Below are 18,576 nucleotides of genomic sequence, written 5' to 3' on the forward strand. Positions count from 1 at the left end.
GTGTTAAAAAGTAAGAAAAATTTGCAAAATAAATAATAAATAATAACACAATAAAATAACTATAAAGAGGCTATACACAAGGCTTAGAGTCCATGTGCAGGGGCACGAGGTAGTTGAGATAACTGAGGTAATATGCACATGTAGATAGGGGTAAAAGTGACTAGGCAATCAGAATAGATAATAAACAGAGTAGCAGCAGCATATGTGAAGAGTGTGAAAGAATGTGAAAGTGTGTCTGTGTGAGTGTGTGTGGCGTCAAATTGCATGTGTAAGTGTGTGGGTAGAGCCCAGTGAGTGTGCATAGAGCCAGTGCAAGAGAGTTAGTGAAAAAAAAAGGGGGTCAATGCAAATAGTCCAGGTAGCCATTTGATTAATTGTTCAGTAGTCTTATAGCTTGGGGGTAGAAGCTGTTCAGGAGCCTTTTGGTCCCAGACTTGGCGCTCCGGTACCGCTTGCCGTGCGGTAGCAGAGAGAACAGTTTATGACTTGAGTGGCTAGAGTCTTTGACAATTTTAGGGCCTTCCTCTGACATCGGCCGGTATAGAGGTCCTGGATAGCAGGGAGCTCGGCCCCAGTGATGTACTGGGCCGTACGCACTACCCTCTGTAGTGCTTTACGGTCGGATGCCAAGCAGTTGCCATACCAAGCGGTGATGCAGTAGTCAATGTGCTCTCAATGGTGCAGCTGTATAACTTTTTGAGGATCTGAGGGCCCATGCCAAATATTTTCAGCCTCCTGAGGGGGAAGAGGCATTGTTGCGCCCTCTTCACGACTGTGTTGGTGTGTTTGGACCATGATAAGTCCTTAGGGATGTGGACACCGAGGAACTTGAAGCTCTCGACCCACTCCACTACAGCCCCGTCAATGTGAATGGAGGCATGCTCGGCCCTCCATTTCCTGTAGTCCACGATCAGCTCCTTTGTCTTGCTGACGTTTAGGGAGAGGTTGTTGTCCTGGTACCACACTGCCAGGTCTCTGACCTCCTCCCTATTGGTGATCTCATCGTCGTCGGTGTTCAGGCTGCTTCTTTAATTAGGCAGTGCAAGAAAATGTATCATCATACCTAGTTTTAATGTTGCTAAGGTTGGACTTACCTGTGTACTCTTTCAGTCCTCCCATTGCTTGATAAGTCACTGGGGGCGCTGTAGCTTGGTAGCTGCTTTACTCTGGACAGTGGCGCCCAAAGTCCTCGAAGTACCGCCGGTGCCATAGTGTCTAACGTTTTGTAATGCTGCTGTATTTTCTTTTAACCATATAGCTAGCTAGAATTTTCACAAATTAATTCCCTCTGTGGGTCTTTGAGGTTCAGCAGGCTCGCTGTTACTTGATTGAAGACAAACATGGATATTCCTACAGCTCCTGAGGGTTTGTATCTTTCATTTTATTAGCTAGCAATGCTAAAGTGCTAACGTTACCTTGCTAAATTAGTTAGCATGCTGGGCAATGAAGCTAGGCACATGATTGTCGTTACTAATTTAGAATTTCGTTTTTTTTTTTATTAGCTAGCTTCTTTCATTAACTAATGAATAATTTTCAAATTAGCCCTCTAACCTCCCTTGACAGTTTTTGACTACACCTAGTTACAGAGCTAGCTAGCGTATATAGTATAGTCGCGCATGCGTCGATTTAGCCTGGAGAACCCGACGTTGAATTGCATATTATGTTGCTTTCAAAACAACTGGGAACTCGGAAACATACGAGGTCAAATTATGACATCAGTGATTTTCAGGTCTGAAAGTCGTAGCTCTAGAAAGAGGCCCGAGTTCCGGAGTTTTACCAGTTGGAACTCGTTTTTTCCCCGAGTTCTCAGTTGTTTTGGACGCTTGGAGGTCGGAGATTTCCTGAGTTCCCAGTTTGAGTTCCCAGTTTCTGAGTTCCCAGTTTCTGAGTTCCCAGTTTCTGAGTTCCCAGTTTCTGAGTTCCCAGTTTCTGAGTTCCCAGTTTCTGAGTTCCCAGTTTCTGAGTTCCCAGTTTCTGAGTTCCCAGTTTCTGAGTTCCCAGTTGTTTTGAACGCAGCATTATTGCATTGGATTCAACGTCGGTCATAAATTAACAGAATGTTGAAAAAAATAATATAACTTTTTTTTTGTATTAACTTGTATTTATTCAGGGTAGCCAAATTGAGACCAGGTTCTCATTCCCAATTGTGCCTTGAGTACAAACATTTTCTCACAAACTGAGAAAAATTAACATTACAAATAAAACAAGAAGAATTTAAAACTACTACAAGTCACAACCTCAACACCACAATTTCAACAAATAAACCACTACAATCAATCGGAACAACTGCAATCCTCAATTAATTAATTCAACACCAGAGTCCTAAACTGTCGTAGCGGCACCCGGGTATCAAGATGCAAGGAAATTTGTAGGTTATTCCAGAAATGGGCGGCACTAAAACTAAAGGAGGATTTACCTAAATTGGTCGAGACCAGAGGGACCTCGAGTTAACTAATCCTGCGAGCGGGTTTGTTAGCTCATTCTGTTATACGTTAGCAATAAAGTTAGATAAGTTGGAAGCTTGTGTTGTAGAGCTTTGTAAACAAAAAGGGAATAATTAAGTGATCTACAGGACTTTTGAAACAGGATGCAGTGATGAGTATTAAAACTGTCACTGTGATAAAGCGAAGGGCACTGGTAGACGGCATCCAAAGGTTTTAGAGTACTGCCTGCTGCAATCTGGTAAAAGGTGTCACCATAGTCAAGAACTGTCAGGAAAGTTGACTGTACAATCTGCTTCCTGCTATTTAGGGAGAGGCAAGATCTATTTCTAAACAAGAAGCCCACTTTAAATCATAGCTTTTTAACAAGCTCATCCATATGCAATGGCATACATAAGAGTCAACTGTTAAATCTCAAACGACTTGCAAGAAGCCTGATCCAGGCCTATTTCAGTGAACTTTTACTAGTAGTCTGTGCGGTTGGTCCTTTTGCGTGTAGTAATGCGAGACAAAATATCGCTTTATATGCCTTGCCAATGCAAACTAGTTAGAAAATTTGAACATATACCGAGCAGTGCAGATTTTAGTTTGATTTGAGCAGGACGCTCCTCCCTCACCGGCTTCGCCCAGTCACTTGACAGGCCATAGGCCGGTTCAACCCGCGCCATCTTAATAGAACACTGCCACTGTCTCATTCCTACCTGCAAAAGGACCAACCACATGGACAACTGGTAAAGTAAGTTAAAATATAATTGTATTAAACATTCTGGCTTGTAGAGGTCATGAGAGGAAACTTAAGGTGACGACCGTAACCCCAGTTTTCTGATAGTGTGAGGTATTTCACTTATGGGATACGCCCCTAGCGTATTCGTCAGAAGCCTTTATTACACTTCGCCAGCCATGATTGGCTGGACGTCGAGACGTGTGCATCGGGGAAGGGTGTCCCTCCTACCCTATAAAAGGTCAGACGCAGCGTCTCTGAGTCATTCAAAAATAAGCAACACCTCTTCCTCGCTCATGCAAGGGGGGTGGTCTGGTGAAATACCTCACTCATACTATCAGAGAACCGGGGTTACGGTCGTAACCTAAAGTTCTCTTTCAAGTATTCGTTTCGGTATTTCACTTATGGGAAATACTGACTCCCGTATTGCCAGACAAGCTTACCCTGACGACCGACTGCCCTGTGTGATATATCACACAAATGGGCTTTGCCCCTCAGAAGATCCTACACGTAAAACAGTATGCGCCAGGGTCGGTGCAGTGATATCGAGCCTATAAAACTTTGCAAATGTATGAGGCTAAGCCCAACTCGCTGCTGAGCTGGGGATCTTAAAGGTCAAGGGGGGGTCGACCTGCTGCAGCCTGGGCGAAGGTGCGGTGAGGCACAGGGGAGGCACTGGGCTGTGTCTTCCTGGGCAAACAGAGCTGGAGGGCTTCACCCTCCCTCTTTTCTCCTCGCACTGTTTCGGCGTCACCTCGACAGTGGGACCGAAAAGGCCTTTAGGGTCTACTGGAGCATCCAGGTTCTTCAGCTTCTCACTATCAGACACCGTGGATAAGTTGAGCCATCGAGGCCTCTCCTGGGATATCATGAGCCCCATCGCTCTTCCTGACGCCTGGACAGCGGCTTTAAGCAGACACAGGTTGAGGTCTGTGGCAATACAAATCTCATCCCATAGACCCGGCTCCGGTGTGACCGCTAGCTCCTCCTGTAGCTCAGCTTTGTATGCCGAGAGCATGGAGGTGGTGCTGAGAGCCCTCACCGCTGTGGCGACCGACCTGTAGACCTCTGTCGCAGAGGACTGGAAGTGCTCGTACTTGGTTGGTAAGGTGGGGCCAGTCGAGATCATTGAGGACTTCTGGCTGGGGTGTAGATGGGAAGCCACCAGGGGTTCGATGGGGGGCATGTGGGCAAGCCCAAGTCACGTCATGTCAACACAGACCAACACCGACCCACCTTAAGACAGGGTTCTTGGAAGAGAAAGGTGTACTTACTGGTAGGAATTGCCTGACTGCCCGTTTGGCTTTGGGTAGCCTCTTACACTCATAGCGGGACGTGGCGGTCTCTGCTACTGCATTGGGCCAGGGAATCACCAGTTTATTCGCAGCGCGTTTGTACATGTCCTGCAGGTCCACATCGAGAGCTGATGGGGATGGTACCCCGCCTGCGTGTCCGGTTTCGGCTTCCCCGGCTGAAGGTTTGGTGGCCTGAGGGGATGAAGGAGTCTTCGTCTCCATCCGATGATTCCGAAAGGAGGCTGTTGGAAAACCCTGTGGAGTCATTGTCGTCTCCAATCAGGAAGCCCGGCAGGGAGGCCGCGAGGTCGTTGCTGGAGTCCTCCAACAGTGGGGCAATGGCGTCGAACTGGTCGCCCAGCTAGCGTTAGCCATCACTCCACGATTCCCCGTGGGGATATCCATCGCCTCTGGTAAGCCATCGGAGACGCCGTCCCCCATGTTAGGGTCCTGTTGACTAAGGCTAGCTTGGCGTGCTAGCCTGCGACGGAGGCTCTTCACAGTGAAGAGGGCACTGTGTGGACAGGAGCCGGGGGAAGCTAAGGCTTCCTGGGAATGTTGTAGCACAAGGCAAGTGGAGCACACCGAGTGGGTGTCTTTGGCCGATTATATTGTTTCCACAGGAGCAGATTCGTGCCGGGAGCTTCTCCTCGTTTGGGGAGGGAGATGCTTTTGTCGCCATAGCTTGGATGCTATGTTTTTAGCTGTCAGAAAAAAATGTGCGTGGTAGGCTAGTCCGATAGCTAGCGATTAGTGGGTTTTCGCCGACAGTGGCACTTGGTGTGATGGCCGGATACCGTTTCCGAAAGGACAGGTTAGAAAAGATAGTTTGGTGTAAAATGCAGTTGTGTCGAGGTAAGCTTTCTGATGAAAGAGGTGTTTGAATGACTCAGACAGTGTGTTGGACCTGTTATAGGGTAGGCGGGACACCCTTCCCCGACGCACACGTCTCGACGTCCAGCCAATCCTGGCTGGCGTAATGTAATAAAGGCTTCTGACAAATACGCTGGAGGCGTATCCCATAAGTGAAATACCGAAACGAATACTTGAAAGAGAACTTTCCAAACGCTCATTTAATTCAATTAAATTCAACGTTGAGTTTCTAGGCTAGCGTCAATTAGGGCTGGGTGATATGGGCAAAATATCATATCACGGTATTTTTTGCATTTTTGGCTGTATTTTATGTTTTTGAATAATACAAATTAAAAATGTTATTTATGGGTAGTGCGTTACCATAGGGTGGAATCACATAACTTGTAAGTGATTTCAATGGGTCTTTCTCCATTCTGATTGTTTTATACTGTTCAATTAAACTTCAACCAGAAATGTTTTGCATTTATCAATTCCTGCATTTCCTGCACTCATTGGAGATCATTTCCACACTGCAACATAGGGCTGCACGATATTGGCAAAAAATCTACGCCTTATTTTTAACCAAATGTTGCAATTGCAATTTGACTTGCGATTTACAGTTGAAGTCGGAAGTTTACATACATTTAGGTTGGAGTCATTAACTTGTTTTTTCAACCACACCACACATTTCTTGTTAACAAACTAGTTTTGGCAAGTTGGTTAGGACATCTACTTTGTGCATGACAGAAGTAATTTTTCCAACAATTGTTTACAGACAGATTATTTCTCTTATAATTCACTGTATCACAATTCCAGTGGGTCAGAAGTTTACATACACTAAGTTGACTGTGCCTTTAAACAGCTTGGGAAATTCCAGAAAATGATGTCATGGCTTTAGAAGCTTCTGATAGGCTAATTTACATCATTTGAGTCAATTAGAGGTGTACCTGTGGATATATTTCAAGGCCTACCTTCAAACTCAGTGCCTCTTTGCTTGACATCATGGGAAAATCAAAAGAAATCTGCCAAGACCTCAGAAAAGAAATTGTAGACCTCCACAAATGGTTCATCCTTGGGACTAATTTCCAAACGCCTGAAGGTACCCGTTCATCTGTACAAACAATAGTACGCAAGTATAAACACCATGGGACCACGCAGCCGTCATACCGCTCAGGAAGGAGACGCGTTCTGTCTCCTAGAGATGAACGTACTTTGGTGCGAAAAGTGCAAATCAATCCCAGAACAACAGCAAAGGACCTTGTGAAGATGCTGGAGGAAACAGGTACAAAAGTATCTATATCCACAGTAAAACGAGTCCTATATCAACAACCTGAAAGGCAGCTGAGCAAGGAAGAAGTCACTGCTCCAAAACCGCCATAAAAAAGCCAGACTACAGTTTGCAACTGCACATGGGGACAAATATCGTACTTTTTGGAGAAATTTCCTCTGGTCTGATGAAACGAAAATAAAACTGTTTGGCCATAATGACCATCGTTGTGTTTGGAGGAAAAAGGAGGTTGCTTGCAAGCCGAAGAACACCATACCAACCGTGAAGAATGGGGGATGCAGCATCATGTTGTGGGGGTGCTTTGCTGCAGGAGGGACTGGTGCACTTCATAAAATAGATGGCATCATGAGGAAGGAAAATTATGTGGATATATTGATGCAACATCTCAAGACATCAATCAGGAAGTTAAAGCTTGGTCGCAAATGGGTCTTCCAAATGGACAATGACCCCAAGCATACTTCCAAAGTTGTGGCAAAATGGCTTAAGGACAACAAAGTGAAGGTATTGGAGTGGCCATCACAAAGCCCTGACCTCATCCTATAGAAAATGTGTGGGCAGAACTGAAAAAGTGTGTGCGAGCAAGGAGGCCTACAAACCTGACTCAGTTACACCAGCTCTGTCAGGAGGAATGGGCCAAAATTCACCCAACTTATTGTGGGAAGCTTGTGGAAGGCTACCCGAAATGTTTGACCAAAGTTAAACAATTTAAAGGCAAATACTAATTGAGTGAATGTAAACTTTTGTCCCACTGGGAATGTGATGAAAGAAATAAAAGCTGAAATAAATAATTCTCTCTGCTATTATTCTGACATTTCACATTCTTAAAATAAAGTGGTGATCCTAACTAACCTAAAACAGGCAATATTTACTAGGATTAAATGTCAGAAATTGTGAAAAACTGAGTTTAAATGTAGTTGGCTAAGGTATATGTAAACTTCCGACTTCAACTGTAGATCAAAACACTTGGGTAAACTGTTGGAATCATGGAAATAGAATGATTATTATAATTCTATAGTTGGAATATAATATTGGGCACTTTGAATACAGTGTTTGACATGACAAGGAATAAAAATGACAGGGTGGAGTTAGTGACAGGGTGGGAACCAAAGTGTTGATCAGTTTTTCCCAGGGGACCCTATAATCTTTGGCTACATTCAATGTTTTCTCTGAGCTACTTCATGTAACATTATCTTGCCTCGCCTAATCCTCTTCTCTTTTTTTCTCTTTCCATTTTCCATTTTATTTAACTATTATTTAATTAGAAAACATACAGTGGGGAGAACAAGTATTTGATACACTGCCGTTTTTTGCAGGTTTTCCTACTTACAAAGCATGTAGTGGTCTGTACTTTTTATCATAGGTACACTTCAACTGTGAGAGATGGAATCTAAAACAAAAATCCAGAAAATCACATTGTATGATTTTTAAGTAATTAATTTGCATTTTATTGCATGACATAAGTATTTGATACATCAGAAAAGCAGAACTTAATATTTGGTACAGAAACCTTTGTTTGCAATTACAGAGATCATACGTTTCCTGTAGGTCTTGACCGGGTTTGCACACACTGCAGCAGGGATTTTGGCCCACTCCTCCATACAGACCTTCTCCAGATCCTTCAGGTTTCGGGGCTGTCGCTGTGCAATACGGACTTTCAGCTCCCTCCAACGATTTTCTATTGGGTTCAGGTCTGGAGACTGGCTAGGCCACTCCAGGACCTTGAGATGCTTCTTACGGAGCCACTCCTTAGTTGCCCTGGCTGTGTGTTTCGGGTCGTTGTCATGCTGGAAGACCCAGCCACGACCCATCTTCAATGCTCTTACTGAGGGAAGGAGGTTGTTGGCCAAGATCTCGCGATACATGGCCCCATCCATCCTCCCCTCAATACGGTGCAGTCGTCCTGTCCCCTTTGCAGAAAAGCATCCCCAAAGAATGATGTTTCCACCTCCATGCTTCACGGTTGGGATGATGTTCTTGGGGTTGTACTCATCCTTCTTCTTCCTCCAAACACGGCGAGTGGAGTTTAGACCAAAAGCTCTATTTTTGTCTCATCAGACCACATGACCTTCTCCCATTCCTCCTCTGGATCATCCAGATGGTCATTGGCAAACTTCAGATGGGCCTGGACATGCGCTGGCTTGAGCAGGAGGACCTTGCGTGCGCTGCAGGATTTTAATCCATGACGGCGTAGTGTGTTACTAATGGTTTTCTTTGAGACTGTGGTCCCAGTTCTCTTCAGGTCATTGACCAGGTCCTGCCGTGTAGTTCTGGGCTGATCCCTCACCTTCCTCATGATCATTGATGCCCCACGAGGTGAGATCTTGCATGGAGCCCCAGACCGAGGGTGATTGACCGTCATCTTGAACTTCTTCCATTTTCTAATAATTGCGCCAATAGTTGTTGCCTTCTCACCAAGCTGCTTGCCTATTGTCCTGTAGCCCATCCCAGCCTTGTGCAGGTCTACAATTTTATCCCTGATGTCCTTACACAGCTCTCTGGTCTTGGCCATTGTGGAGAGGTTGGAGTCTGTTTGATTGAGTGTGTGGACAGGTGTCTTTTATACAGGTAACGAGTTCAAACAGGTGCAGTTAATACAGGTAATGAGTGGAGAACAGGAGGGCTTCTTAAAGAAAAACTAACAGGTCTGTGAGAGCCGGAATTCTTACTGGTTGGTAGGTGATCAAATACTTATGTCATGCAATAAAATGCAAATTAATTACTTAAAAGTCATACAATGTATTTTTCTGGAGATTCCGTCTCTCACAGTTGAAGTGTACCTACGATAAAAATTACAGACCTCTACATGCTTTGTAAGTAGGAAAACCTGCAAAATCGGCAGTGTATCAAATACTTCTTCTCCCCACTGTATGTAAGTCCTTTATACTGCAAAACGTACAGTTATGAATCGCCTAATCATCTTTGGTTTAGAAGATACTGTTGCACAAATATGCTGATTTAGGTCTACACCATCACTGGTATCAGGCTGTATAGCTAGCTACGTTTGCTCTGACTCAGTACATTTATTAGCTAGCCAGTTAACTAGTGATTAGATTTAGCGCCTAACAAGATTTAGCCACAACTTGCTAAGAAAATACAAACTAGCTGTTTGCAGATGTAAGAAACACAAACTAATAGTGTAATTATAGAACGCTAGTGGATTTATATCAAGACTCAAAGTGGAAACCGCTTCATTGTCATTGTGCATCTGCCGCATTGATCATTCAGACTAAACGCAAGTGCGCTCCTTGATTGACGGGGCGGGCCGGAATCTGTGTGGAAAGCGGCATGGAGAGAGCAGAGAGCGATGACAAGTAGCGGAGTAAATGATAAAAATGCATGTTACACACGTATCACATTTAACAAACCAAACATTCAAAAACCATTTATAGAAGGTCAAGTAGAAACCCATACCACTGAAAAATATAAACGCAACATGCAACAATTTCAAAGATTTTAGTAAGTTACAGTTCATATAAGGAAATCAGTCAATTTAAATAAATTCATTAGGCCCTAATGTATGGATTTCTCATGACTGGGAATACAGATAATCATCTGTTGGTAACAGATACCTTAAAAAAAAAAAAGTAGGGGTGTGGATCAGAAAACCAGTCAGTATATCTGGTGTGACCACCATTTTCCTCATGCAGCACAACAGATCTCCATCGCATATAGTTGATCAGGCTGTTGATTGTGGCCTGTGGAATGTTGTCCCACAGTATGACAATGACCCTCAGGATCTCGTCAGGTTATCACTGTGCATTCAAATTGCCATCGATTAAAATGCAATTGTGTTCGTTGTCCGTAGCTTATTTCTGCCCATACCATAACCCAACCGCCACCATGGGGCACTGTTCACAACACTGCCATCTGCAAAACACTTGCCCACACGCTGTCTGCCATCTGCCCGGTACAGTTGAAACCGGGATTCATCTGTGAAGAGCACACTTCTCTAGCGTGCCAGTGGCCATCGAAGGTGAGCATTTGTCCACTGAAGTCTCTTACAACGCAGAACTGCAGTCAGGTCAAGACCGTGGTGAGGACGACGAGCACGCCGATGAGCTTCCCTGAGAGGGTTTCTGACAGTTTGTGCAGAAATTATTTGGTTGTGCAACCCCACAGTTTCATCAGCTGTCCGGGTGGCTGGTCTCAAATGATCCTGCAGGTGAAGAAGCTGGATGTAGAGGTCCTGAGCTGGCATGGTTACATGTGGTCTGCGGTTGTGAGGCCGGTTAGATGTACTGCCAAATTCTCTAAAATGACGTTGGAGGCTGCTTATGGTAGAGAAATGAACATTCATTTCTCTTGCAACAGATCTGGTGGACATTCCAATTGCACACTCCCTCAACTTGAGTGTGACAAAACGGCACATTTTAAAGTCACCTTTTATTGTCCCCAGCACAAGGTGCACCTGTGTAATGATCATGCTGTTTAATCATCATCTTGATATGCCACACCTGTCAGGTGGATGGAGAGAAATGCTCACCAACAGGGAGGTAAACAAATTTGTGCCCAACATTTTAGAGAAATAAGATTTGTGCGTATGGAACATTTCTGGAATCTTTTATTTCAGCACATGAAACATGGGACCAACAGTTAACATCTTTGCGTTCATGTTTTTTGTTCAGTGTAGTAAAATACGGTATACCGCCCAGCCCTAGCGTCGATGTTGTCCCTCTTGTACAACTACAGTTACCTTGCACAGTATGTAAAGAGGGATGACCCGGGTTTGAGAGCGCCATAATAACCTGATCAAAATTGCTTTTTTAACATAACAATAATAGAACCCCTAAATGGATGTCAAACTGTATCAGAAATCATGTGACTCACCAATTTAACGTTTTTATTTATTTTTTCTCCACAGATCAAGAGCTGAAAAATGTCATTGACAAACTGGCCCAGTTTGTGGCTCGAAATGGACCCGAGTTTGAGAAGATGACAATGGAGAAACAGAAGGACAATCCCAAATTCTCTTTTCTCTTTGGAGGGGACTTCTTCGCCTATTACCGGTGCAAGCTTGCTATGGAACACCACCAGCGTATGTAGTTCATATAGCTATCAATTCAAATAGTCTTGTCTTAGATTCCAAAGCCAACTGTCTTTTTATTCCGTTTTGCAGCAGGTTTGGAGCACAACCACCACGTGCAGATATTGTAGCCTAACCTGTGACATCTGCTCACATCTTTCTAGTTATTGCAGGAAGAAGACCAGATCTGAATTTATTTCTGTATAATAGATAGGCTAAATCTGTGGCTGTTTGTATGCCACTGTATTGTAATGTGTGCTTCTCTCCACATAGATCCTACTACCCACGAATGTGAGGAGTATAAATTGGAAGGTATTTACTGGAACGATAGAAGTCCCAACTTGCACATTTTGCTCGACATTCATCTGGTGTTTTTGCACCACCAGTGCTTGAAGGCTTTGTTTTTGTATTGTTTTTCATGTTTGTATTTTTCAATCATGATCTTTTTTAAATGAAGGATACCCTGACAACTGGTGTTGATCGAATTACTTCAATTTTAGTTATTGTCTAAAACATTCAATTTTAGATTTTTCATCCACAATTCAAGTTTGGACTTTGCAAAGCCTAAGTATGTCAGTTTTCTAAGCAAGAGTTTTTGATATTCTTGATGCTTGTTGATATCAGATGCAGATTTATGTTGTTTTTGTCCGTTGCGTGTGATTCAATGCTGCTGCAAAGTTTGTGACATAAAAATCCACCTGTTCTCCTGTTACAAAATTACGGCTGTTTTTTATTTAAGCTGTTTCAGAGATGCTGCAAAATGCTTAATGTTTTTAAATCTCAATTCCTTTGAAGTATAAAGGAATTTAGTATAAATGAAGATGAGAACATTTCTTGCATGAAGCTAGTTGCATGTAAAAATGCCCTTGTTTCAGTACTGGTTTTCTTTTCAGGAATTTCATTTCATTATTAATTTCATTTTTTTAGGTCACTTTGCCAAGTGCCTGTGCAAATGACAAAAAGCATCGAGAATACAATGAATTTTTTTTATTTTATCATGCTTTGTCCTTTAATCACTCAGACATTTTGGCCTTGTTTTGCAGATCTTTATAATCCACCCGGTAAGGAAGTCCTAGATGTCCCTCCACCAATCGCCATCCTGGCCCCGCCCCCCATTGCCCCTGCCACGCCCTCTCTAGATGAGCTCATCCAGCAGAGCCAATGGAATCTGCAGCAGCAAGAACAGCACCTGCTCACTCTCAGACAGGTACGGGTTACCGTACCCCAGGGTCGGTCAGTCTTCTAAACCATGATTAGTTGAGTCGGATGTGTTAGTGCTGGGCTGGTGCAAAAGCCTGCACACACTGGCCCTCCAATGTCGCAGACTGACCATCGCTACCATGTCCTATATTATCTGGTCATAAAATGTTAGAGACAGAAAACATGAAGTTTCAAAGCAAATGCATTTGACAGCTGTTGTTTTTCCCTAGATGTCCAGACTGAAATGGGTGTCATTTGTTTGATTCCAGGAGCAAGTGACGGCAGCCATAGCTCTGGCCATGGAGCAGCAGACCCAGAAACTGCTGGCGGAGACTCAGCAGGACATCTCTGAATTTGACAACCTGCTGCAGCCCATCATTGACACCTGCACTAAAGACGCCATCTCGGTACGTTCATGACACCAGGTTAACACAACATAAACAATAGATGAGCTGGACAATGGTCTTGTATATTTAGTCAGTTGAAAGTTGAGTCAGTTGTATGTTTCTTTCCGGTTCCTCCCAGGCTGGTAAGAACTGGATGTTCAACAATGCCAAGGGCCCCCTGCACTGCGAGCTGATGTGCTCACACCTCCGGAACCGCATCACAGCCGACGCAGCCCACTTCGAACTCCGCCTTCACCTCATCTATCTCACCAATGATGTCCTCCATCACTGGTAAAAGCATGATGAAAATAAGGCTTTGTTTTTACTCTCAGAATGCACTTTTTTCATATTGTATGTGAGTGGTAATCTAAGGTGTATTTTAAACTCGTCAAACAAAACTGACTTGCTTGTGCTCGATAATGGAAGTAATTATGTCATGCATTGTATTGGTGGTTAGTTAAGTGAACCTCGTCTTGTGTCATACCAGTCAGAGGAAGCAGCAGAGGGACCTGCTAGCAGCGCTGCAGAAGGTGGTGGTGCCCATCTACTGCACCAGCTTCCTGGCTGTAGAGGAGGACAAACAGCAGAAGGTTACGCGGGTAAGTGGACTGCCTGTTCAATGTAGACATTGTTCCATATAGATGTTGCCTGTGGTCTGAATGACACCCTCTCTTTCCTGTTTCTCTCACAGCTGCTGCAGCTCTGGGAAAAGAATGGCTACTTCGATGAGGTGACGATCCAGCAGTTACAGAGTCCAGCTGTCGGCCTGGGCCAGTATCAGGTGAGGACTGAGGCTAGTGGCCTAGTAAAGTGAAATACTGCAAGTTGGCTGACAATTAAAAGGATTGGACTTTGAAGTCAACCACATATACACGTCCTGCCCCATGCCACACAAAAAGTTCCATCAAAATTGAATAAAGTTGATTTACTTTTAATTGAATTGATTTTATTTACTCTGGCCAGGCCAGTGTTCTCTGCAGCACTAACAATGCCCCTCTGGCTCATCTCCTCCCCCCTCTCCCAGGCCTCTCTGATCACGGAGTACGCTGCAGTGGTACAGCCCGTTCAGCTGGCGTTCCAGCAGCAGATCCAGACCCTTAAGACGCAGCATGAGGAGTTTGTTGCTAACCTGGCGGTGCAGCAGCAGACTGCAGTGGTGGCGGCCGCAGCAGCAGTGAGCCAGCTAGCTGCAGCAGAGCCCGACGTTAAGGCAGTCACCACTCAGCCTGGTGAGGGGAGAGAGAGAAACATACTCGTACACACGCATAAACACACACACATAAACACACACACACACCAAACACTTCATTATGTACTTTCGTTTACATGTTGATGAGGCTGTTGTTCTCTGTTAGCAAAACAGCACTGTAGAGATGCTGGTGACAGGTTTGATTGACTTTTAGGCTCTCTCTCTCTTGCGTACACACACAGACCCACAAACACACCCCAAGCACTTCATGATGTTATTTCGTTTACATGTTGATTATGGGTAGATTCTTCATCTTTAGCCATATTTACCCTTTAATCAAATATCCTTCACTCTGTCTTGTGGTGTCAACAGGAGAGGTGAAGGCGTCCATGTCTGGCCCTCCTGGTGATTATGACGGAGCCCCGCCCAGATCAGACCCCGGTGCTAACAACAGTGGCCACTCTGATAACTCCTCCTCCAAACCCTGGTTCGACCCGCAACACATGTCTGGAGGCTGGAACCCCAATCAGCCAGTAAGCTCGTCCTACTGTGTTGTTTATATGCACTGTGTGATAATGTAAAACTCTCAATTTGATATGAGGAATAGTCTGTGTTGATATATTTACAGGTTTACTGTTTTCATAGAGTTGAACAGATTGACTGTAGTTCCTATCTATTGAATCAGTCCCATGCAAACAAACTGTTGAGTTGATGAATGAGTGAGTGGTGAAGGTAGTGTAACATGGAAGATGAGTCTCTGTTTAAACACCCTTTATTTTTGTCCCCTCTCAGCCTCCGTTCGACCCCACCCAGGCGCCCCCGCCTTGCCCGCCCTGGAACAGCCATGAAGGCATGTGGAACGAGCAGAGAGGGGACCCCAGCTGGAGCGGAGGCCCCCCGAGGGGGGAGGGCGGTCCCTGGAGCGGAGGGGGAGGACAGAACGAGCCCCCTCCCAACTGGAGTGGACAGTATGACCAGCCCCCCTGGAGCAACCAGGGGCCTGACCAGCCCCCCTGGGGCCAGAGAGAGCCCCCCTTCCCCCGCATGCAGAGGCCTCCTCACTTCAGAGGGCCCTTCCCGCCCCACCAGCAAGGGCCCCCTCCCTTCAACCAGCCGCCCCCACCTCCCCACAACTTCGGCCGGTTCCCTCCGCGCTTCATGCAGGATGACTTCCCACCCAGGCACCACTTTGAGAGGCCACCCTACCCTCCACACCGCTTTGACTACCCACAGGGAGACTTTCCTGGAGGTAAGAAGACAGGACAGTTCCCACCATGGGAGCTCATTATTCACTGTTTCTTTTTACAAATTTTCTATGACTATTGTATAAGCACCCCTCTGGCTTATTTTCCTGACCACCATCCATAGTTACAGTTCACATCGATTTACGTGATCATTTGTGACTGACAGTTCTATCTACAACATGTAATTTAACTGAATCCCTCCCCTTGCCCCTGCGTGTTGACCAAGACATGGGCCCCCCGCCCCACCACCACCCCAGCCAGAGGATCCCTCCTCCGGGCATGGGGGGAGGAGAGCACCCTCCCTGGGGGGGTAACCAGCACCCTGACTTCGGCCCCCCGCCCCATGGCTTCAACGGCCATTCCCCCCATATGAGGCAGCGGCTGTCCCCGGCTCACGTCAACCAGGACGACCCCAGCCTGGTCCCCAACGTCCCCTACTTCGATCTGCCCGCTGGACTCATGGCCCCTCTAGTCAAAGTGAGTAGCATGGGATGGAGATGTCTATTGCTTTTCAAGGATACATTTTCCACAGCTCCCCATACCTAGAGATAAATGTATTTCTCGGGCCCCAGTGATCTAAACTGTTTTGTTCTCTACCTGTTTATGTGCGTAAGCTTGAAGACCATGACTACAAAGCCTTGGATCCCAAAGACATCCGCCTTCCTCCCCCCATGCCGCCTAGTGATCGCCTGCTAGCTGCTGTGGAGGCCTTCTACAGCCCCCCCTCCCACGACAGACCCAGGAACAGGTAAAACACAAACATTTTCACTTCATGTGCTTGAGTGATCAATGCATTATGTGTGCTCTATTGATTGCAATGTCTTTGTCGGTCAGTGAGGGCTGGGAACAGAACGGCCTGTATGAGTTCTTCAGAGCCAAGATGAGAGCCAGGAGGAAAAAGGGCCAGGAGAAACACAACAGGTGAGACAGTCTGCCTGCTGACTAGCCTTATGTCTCACACACAGACACATCCATTTCATAGACTTATCTGTAGTACAAGGAGACTTTGGGTACCACTTAACATAAAATAAATGTGCCTTTGAAATACAAATGTTTGGCCCTCTGTTTCCCATCTGTAAGTACTGTAAGAGAGATGAGTGCGTTAAAGAAGTGTGTGTGTTCTCTCTGTCTCTCCCAGTGCCCACGGGGGTAGTCGTTCACACAGCCGTTCTCGTAGTCGGGGCCGCTCCTCATCTCGTTCCAGCTCCAGATCCTCCAAGTCCTCCCGCTCCTCCTCGCGGTCCCGCTCTCGCTCCTACTCCAGATCACGCTCCAGGTACGCACAGATGGGATTCTTCCTGATTTTAACAGGAATTGCAGATTTTGTCAGGAATACTATCAGATACGCCTGTACGATACAATGGAGATGGACTGGTAGACCTTTTTCCTCATTTGGTTGGAGGTTAGGTGGTGATAAGTAACACTGTGGAGTGAACATGGTGAAGGATGACGGATCATGTTGTTCGTCTTTCCCCTCCACAGGAGCAGGAGCCGATCCAGGTCGCCCCGCAGTCGCTCTCGTTCCAGGTCTCGCTCCAGATCTCGCTCTCCTGACAAGAGACGGCTGGAGAGGCACGGGCATGCCTCCACCCCCGCCGCCGCCGCTCCCCAGAAGTCCCGTAGCCCCTCCCCTCCGTAAGTCCCTCTCATCTCAGCATGCACTATCCTGCTCTTCACGCATCGTATTGCCTCTGACATATTTCTTACAAATCTGTGCATATCATACGGATAGGGGCTAGGGACGGGTAGAGACAGTGTAACTGTGCCATCGACATAATGGAGGCAGTCACTCTCACATTGAAAATGTAAAGCAGAGCATTGAAGGCTGTAGATTACTGAATGTATTGGTTGTGATCAACAGCGCTAATTCTGGGCTTGGAGCAGCTCCTCCTATCCTGCCTCCAGACAGCAGGCTGGGAGAGGAGAACAAGGGCCATCAGCTGCTCATGAAAATGGGCTGGAGTGGTTCAGGGGGGCTTGGGGCGAAGGAGCAGGGCATCCAGGACCCCATCAAGGGGGGAGAACTCCGGGACAAGTGGGACCAGTATAAAGGAGTGGGGGTGTCACTGGACGACCCTTATGAGAACTACCGCAGGAACAAGAGTTACAATTTTGTAGCTCGCATGAAAGCAAGGGAGGAAGGTAGGAATGTTCATTAAGTGATCTCTGTAGGTCTTTTTGAAACTGTTGCAATGACATTCTGATGTTGTGGACAGTTGTATTTGTAGGTGATATGACAAACTAAAATATAATCATGTGTGTTTATTTCAGTGAATCGGGAACCACAGGAGGCCCCTCCCGCTGAATGACGTGCATCGAAAAGCAAACAACCCCTACCCAGAACACACCTCTTCACAATTCGTTTTTTGTACAGTATAATGGTCTTAACAGTGTTTCCCTCTATCTGTTTGCAAAATCCTCACATACCAGAAGGTTGGGGTCCTTAGTTTTAATGTTGCTTTTCTTGTGATACTTGTCAATGTATTCTTCTCATGTTCCAGGATTTGATTACTTGGAAATGGATAGAAATAGTATTGTGTTGCTCTTTTATAACAAAAAGAAAATCCCACAAAACAGAGGAATGCACATGGAATCAATGTCATGCCAGCTATAACTGTGAATCAAATGACCCTCTACTAACCACTGCCTGGCTACCCAAACTCCTTGCTCCGCCCAAATGCTACGCCACGCCCACGGACGTTAGTTTCTTCTCCGCTATGAAGTATGTAGCAAAACGATAGAGCAGTGGAAGAATTCAGTTTGCGTCGTCAGGCAACTGACCACATGCTGTAGAGAAATAAAGCATTTTAAATACTTGTTTGGATATTCTGTTTGGATAAATGCGCTCATAATTAGTTAACCTCAACCTAGATTAAAAGAAATGTAAAAATAATTGTCAGGTGTCTTTTCTTATGACTTGAGTTTCTTTCTCTTTTT

At 45.5% G+C, this 18,576-nt stretch overlaps 1 protein-coding gene across 3 annotated transcripts; it reads left to right on the top strand.

Moving 5' to 3' along the window:
• The first annotated feature begins 1,155 nt into the window (after positions 1-1,155).
• LOC121533614 (calcium homeostasis endoplasmic reticulum protein-like) lies at positions 1,156-18,532 on the top strand. 3 transcript variants are annotated; one of them, XM_041839714.2, is made up of 18 exons: positions 1,156-1,365; positions 11,459-11,632; positions 11,894-11,932; positions 12,664-12,827; positions 13,090-13,227; positions 13,346-13,497; positions 13,694-13,805; positions 13,898-13,987; positions 14,231-14,435; positions 14,768-14,928; positions 15,188-15,644; positions 15,866-16,116; positions 16,254-16,387; positions 16,474-16,560; positions 16,778-16,915; positions 17,122-17,274; positions 17,501-17,781; positions 17,911-18,532. In XM_041839714.2, exons 1-18 carry the CDS (start codon positions 1,341-1,343, stop codon positions 17,946-17,948), a joined length of 2,799 nt encoding a protein of 932 aa, XP_041695648.2. In that variant the 5' UTR covers positions 1,156-1,340; the 3' UTR covers positions 17,949-18,532. The 3 variants fall into 3 exon arrangements, with proteins under 3 accessions (XP_041695648.2, XP_045061311.1, XP_045061312.1); XM_045205376.1 differs by having other exon boundaries at positions 1,157-1,365; positions 15,860-16,116; XM_045205377.1 differs by lacking the exon at positions 11,894-11,932 and having other exon boundaries at positions 1,157-1,365; positions 15,860-16,116.
• The last annotated feature ends 44 nt before the right edge of the window (positions 18,533-18,576 follow it).

Source organism: Coregonus clupeaformis, chromosome 20, assembly GCF_020615455.1.
Source record: "Coregonus clupeaformis isolate EN_2021a chromosome 20, ASM2061545v1, whole genome shotgun sequence".
Taxonomy (NCBI): Eukaryota; Metazoa; Chordata; class Actinopteri; order Salmoniformes; family Salmonidae; genus Coregonus; species Coregonus clupeaformis.

What these genes read in the sequence shown, in the direction of transcription:
- LOC121533614 (XM_045205376.1), top strand. Translation starts at nt 1,341, where the DNA reads ATGGATATTCCTACAGCTCCTGAGG. An exon ending in TGAGGAGTATAAATTGGAAG is followed by an intron (nt 11,933 to 12,663) that starts GTATTTACTGGA and finishes CTTGTTTTGCAG; the next exon opens with ATCTTTATAATCCACCCGGT. An exon ending in AACAGCAGAAGGTTACGCGG is followed by an intron (nt 13,806 to 13,897) that starts GTAAGTGGACTG and finishes TTTCTCTCACAG; the next exon opens with CTGCTGCAGCTCTGGGAAAA.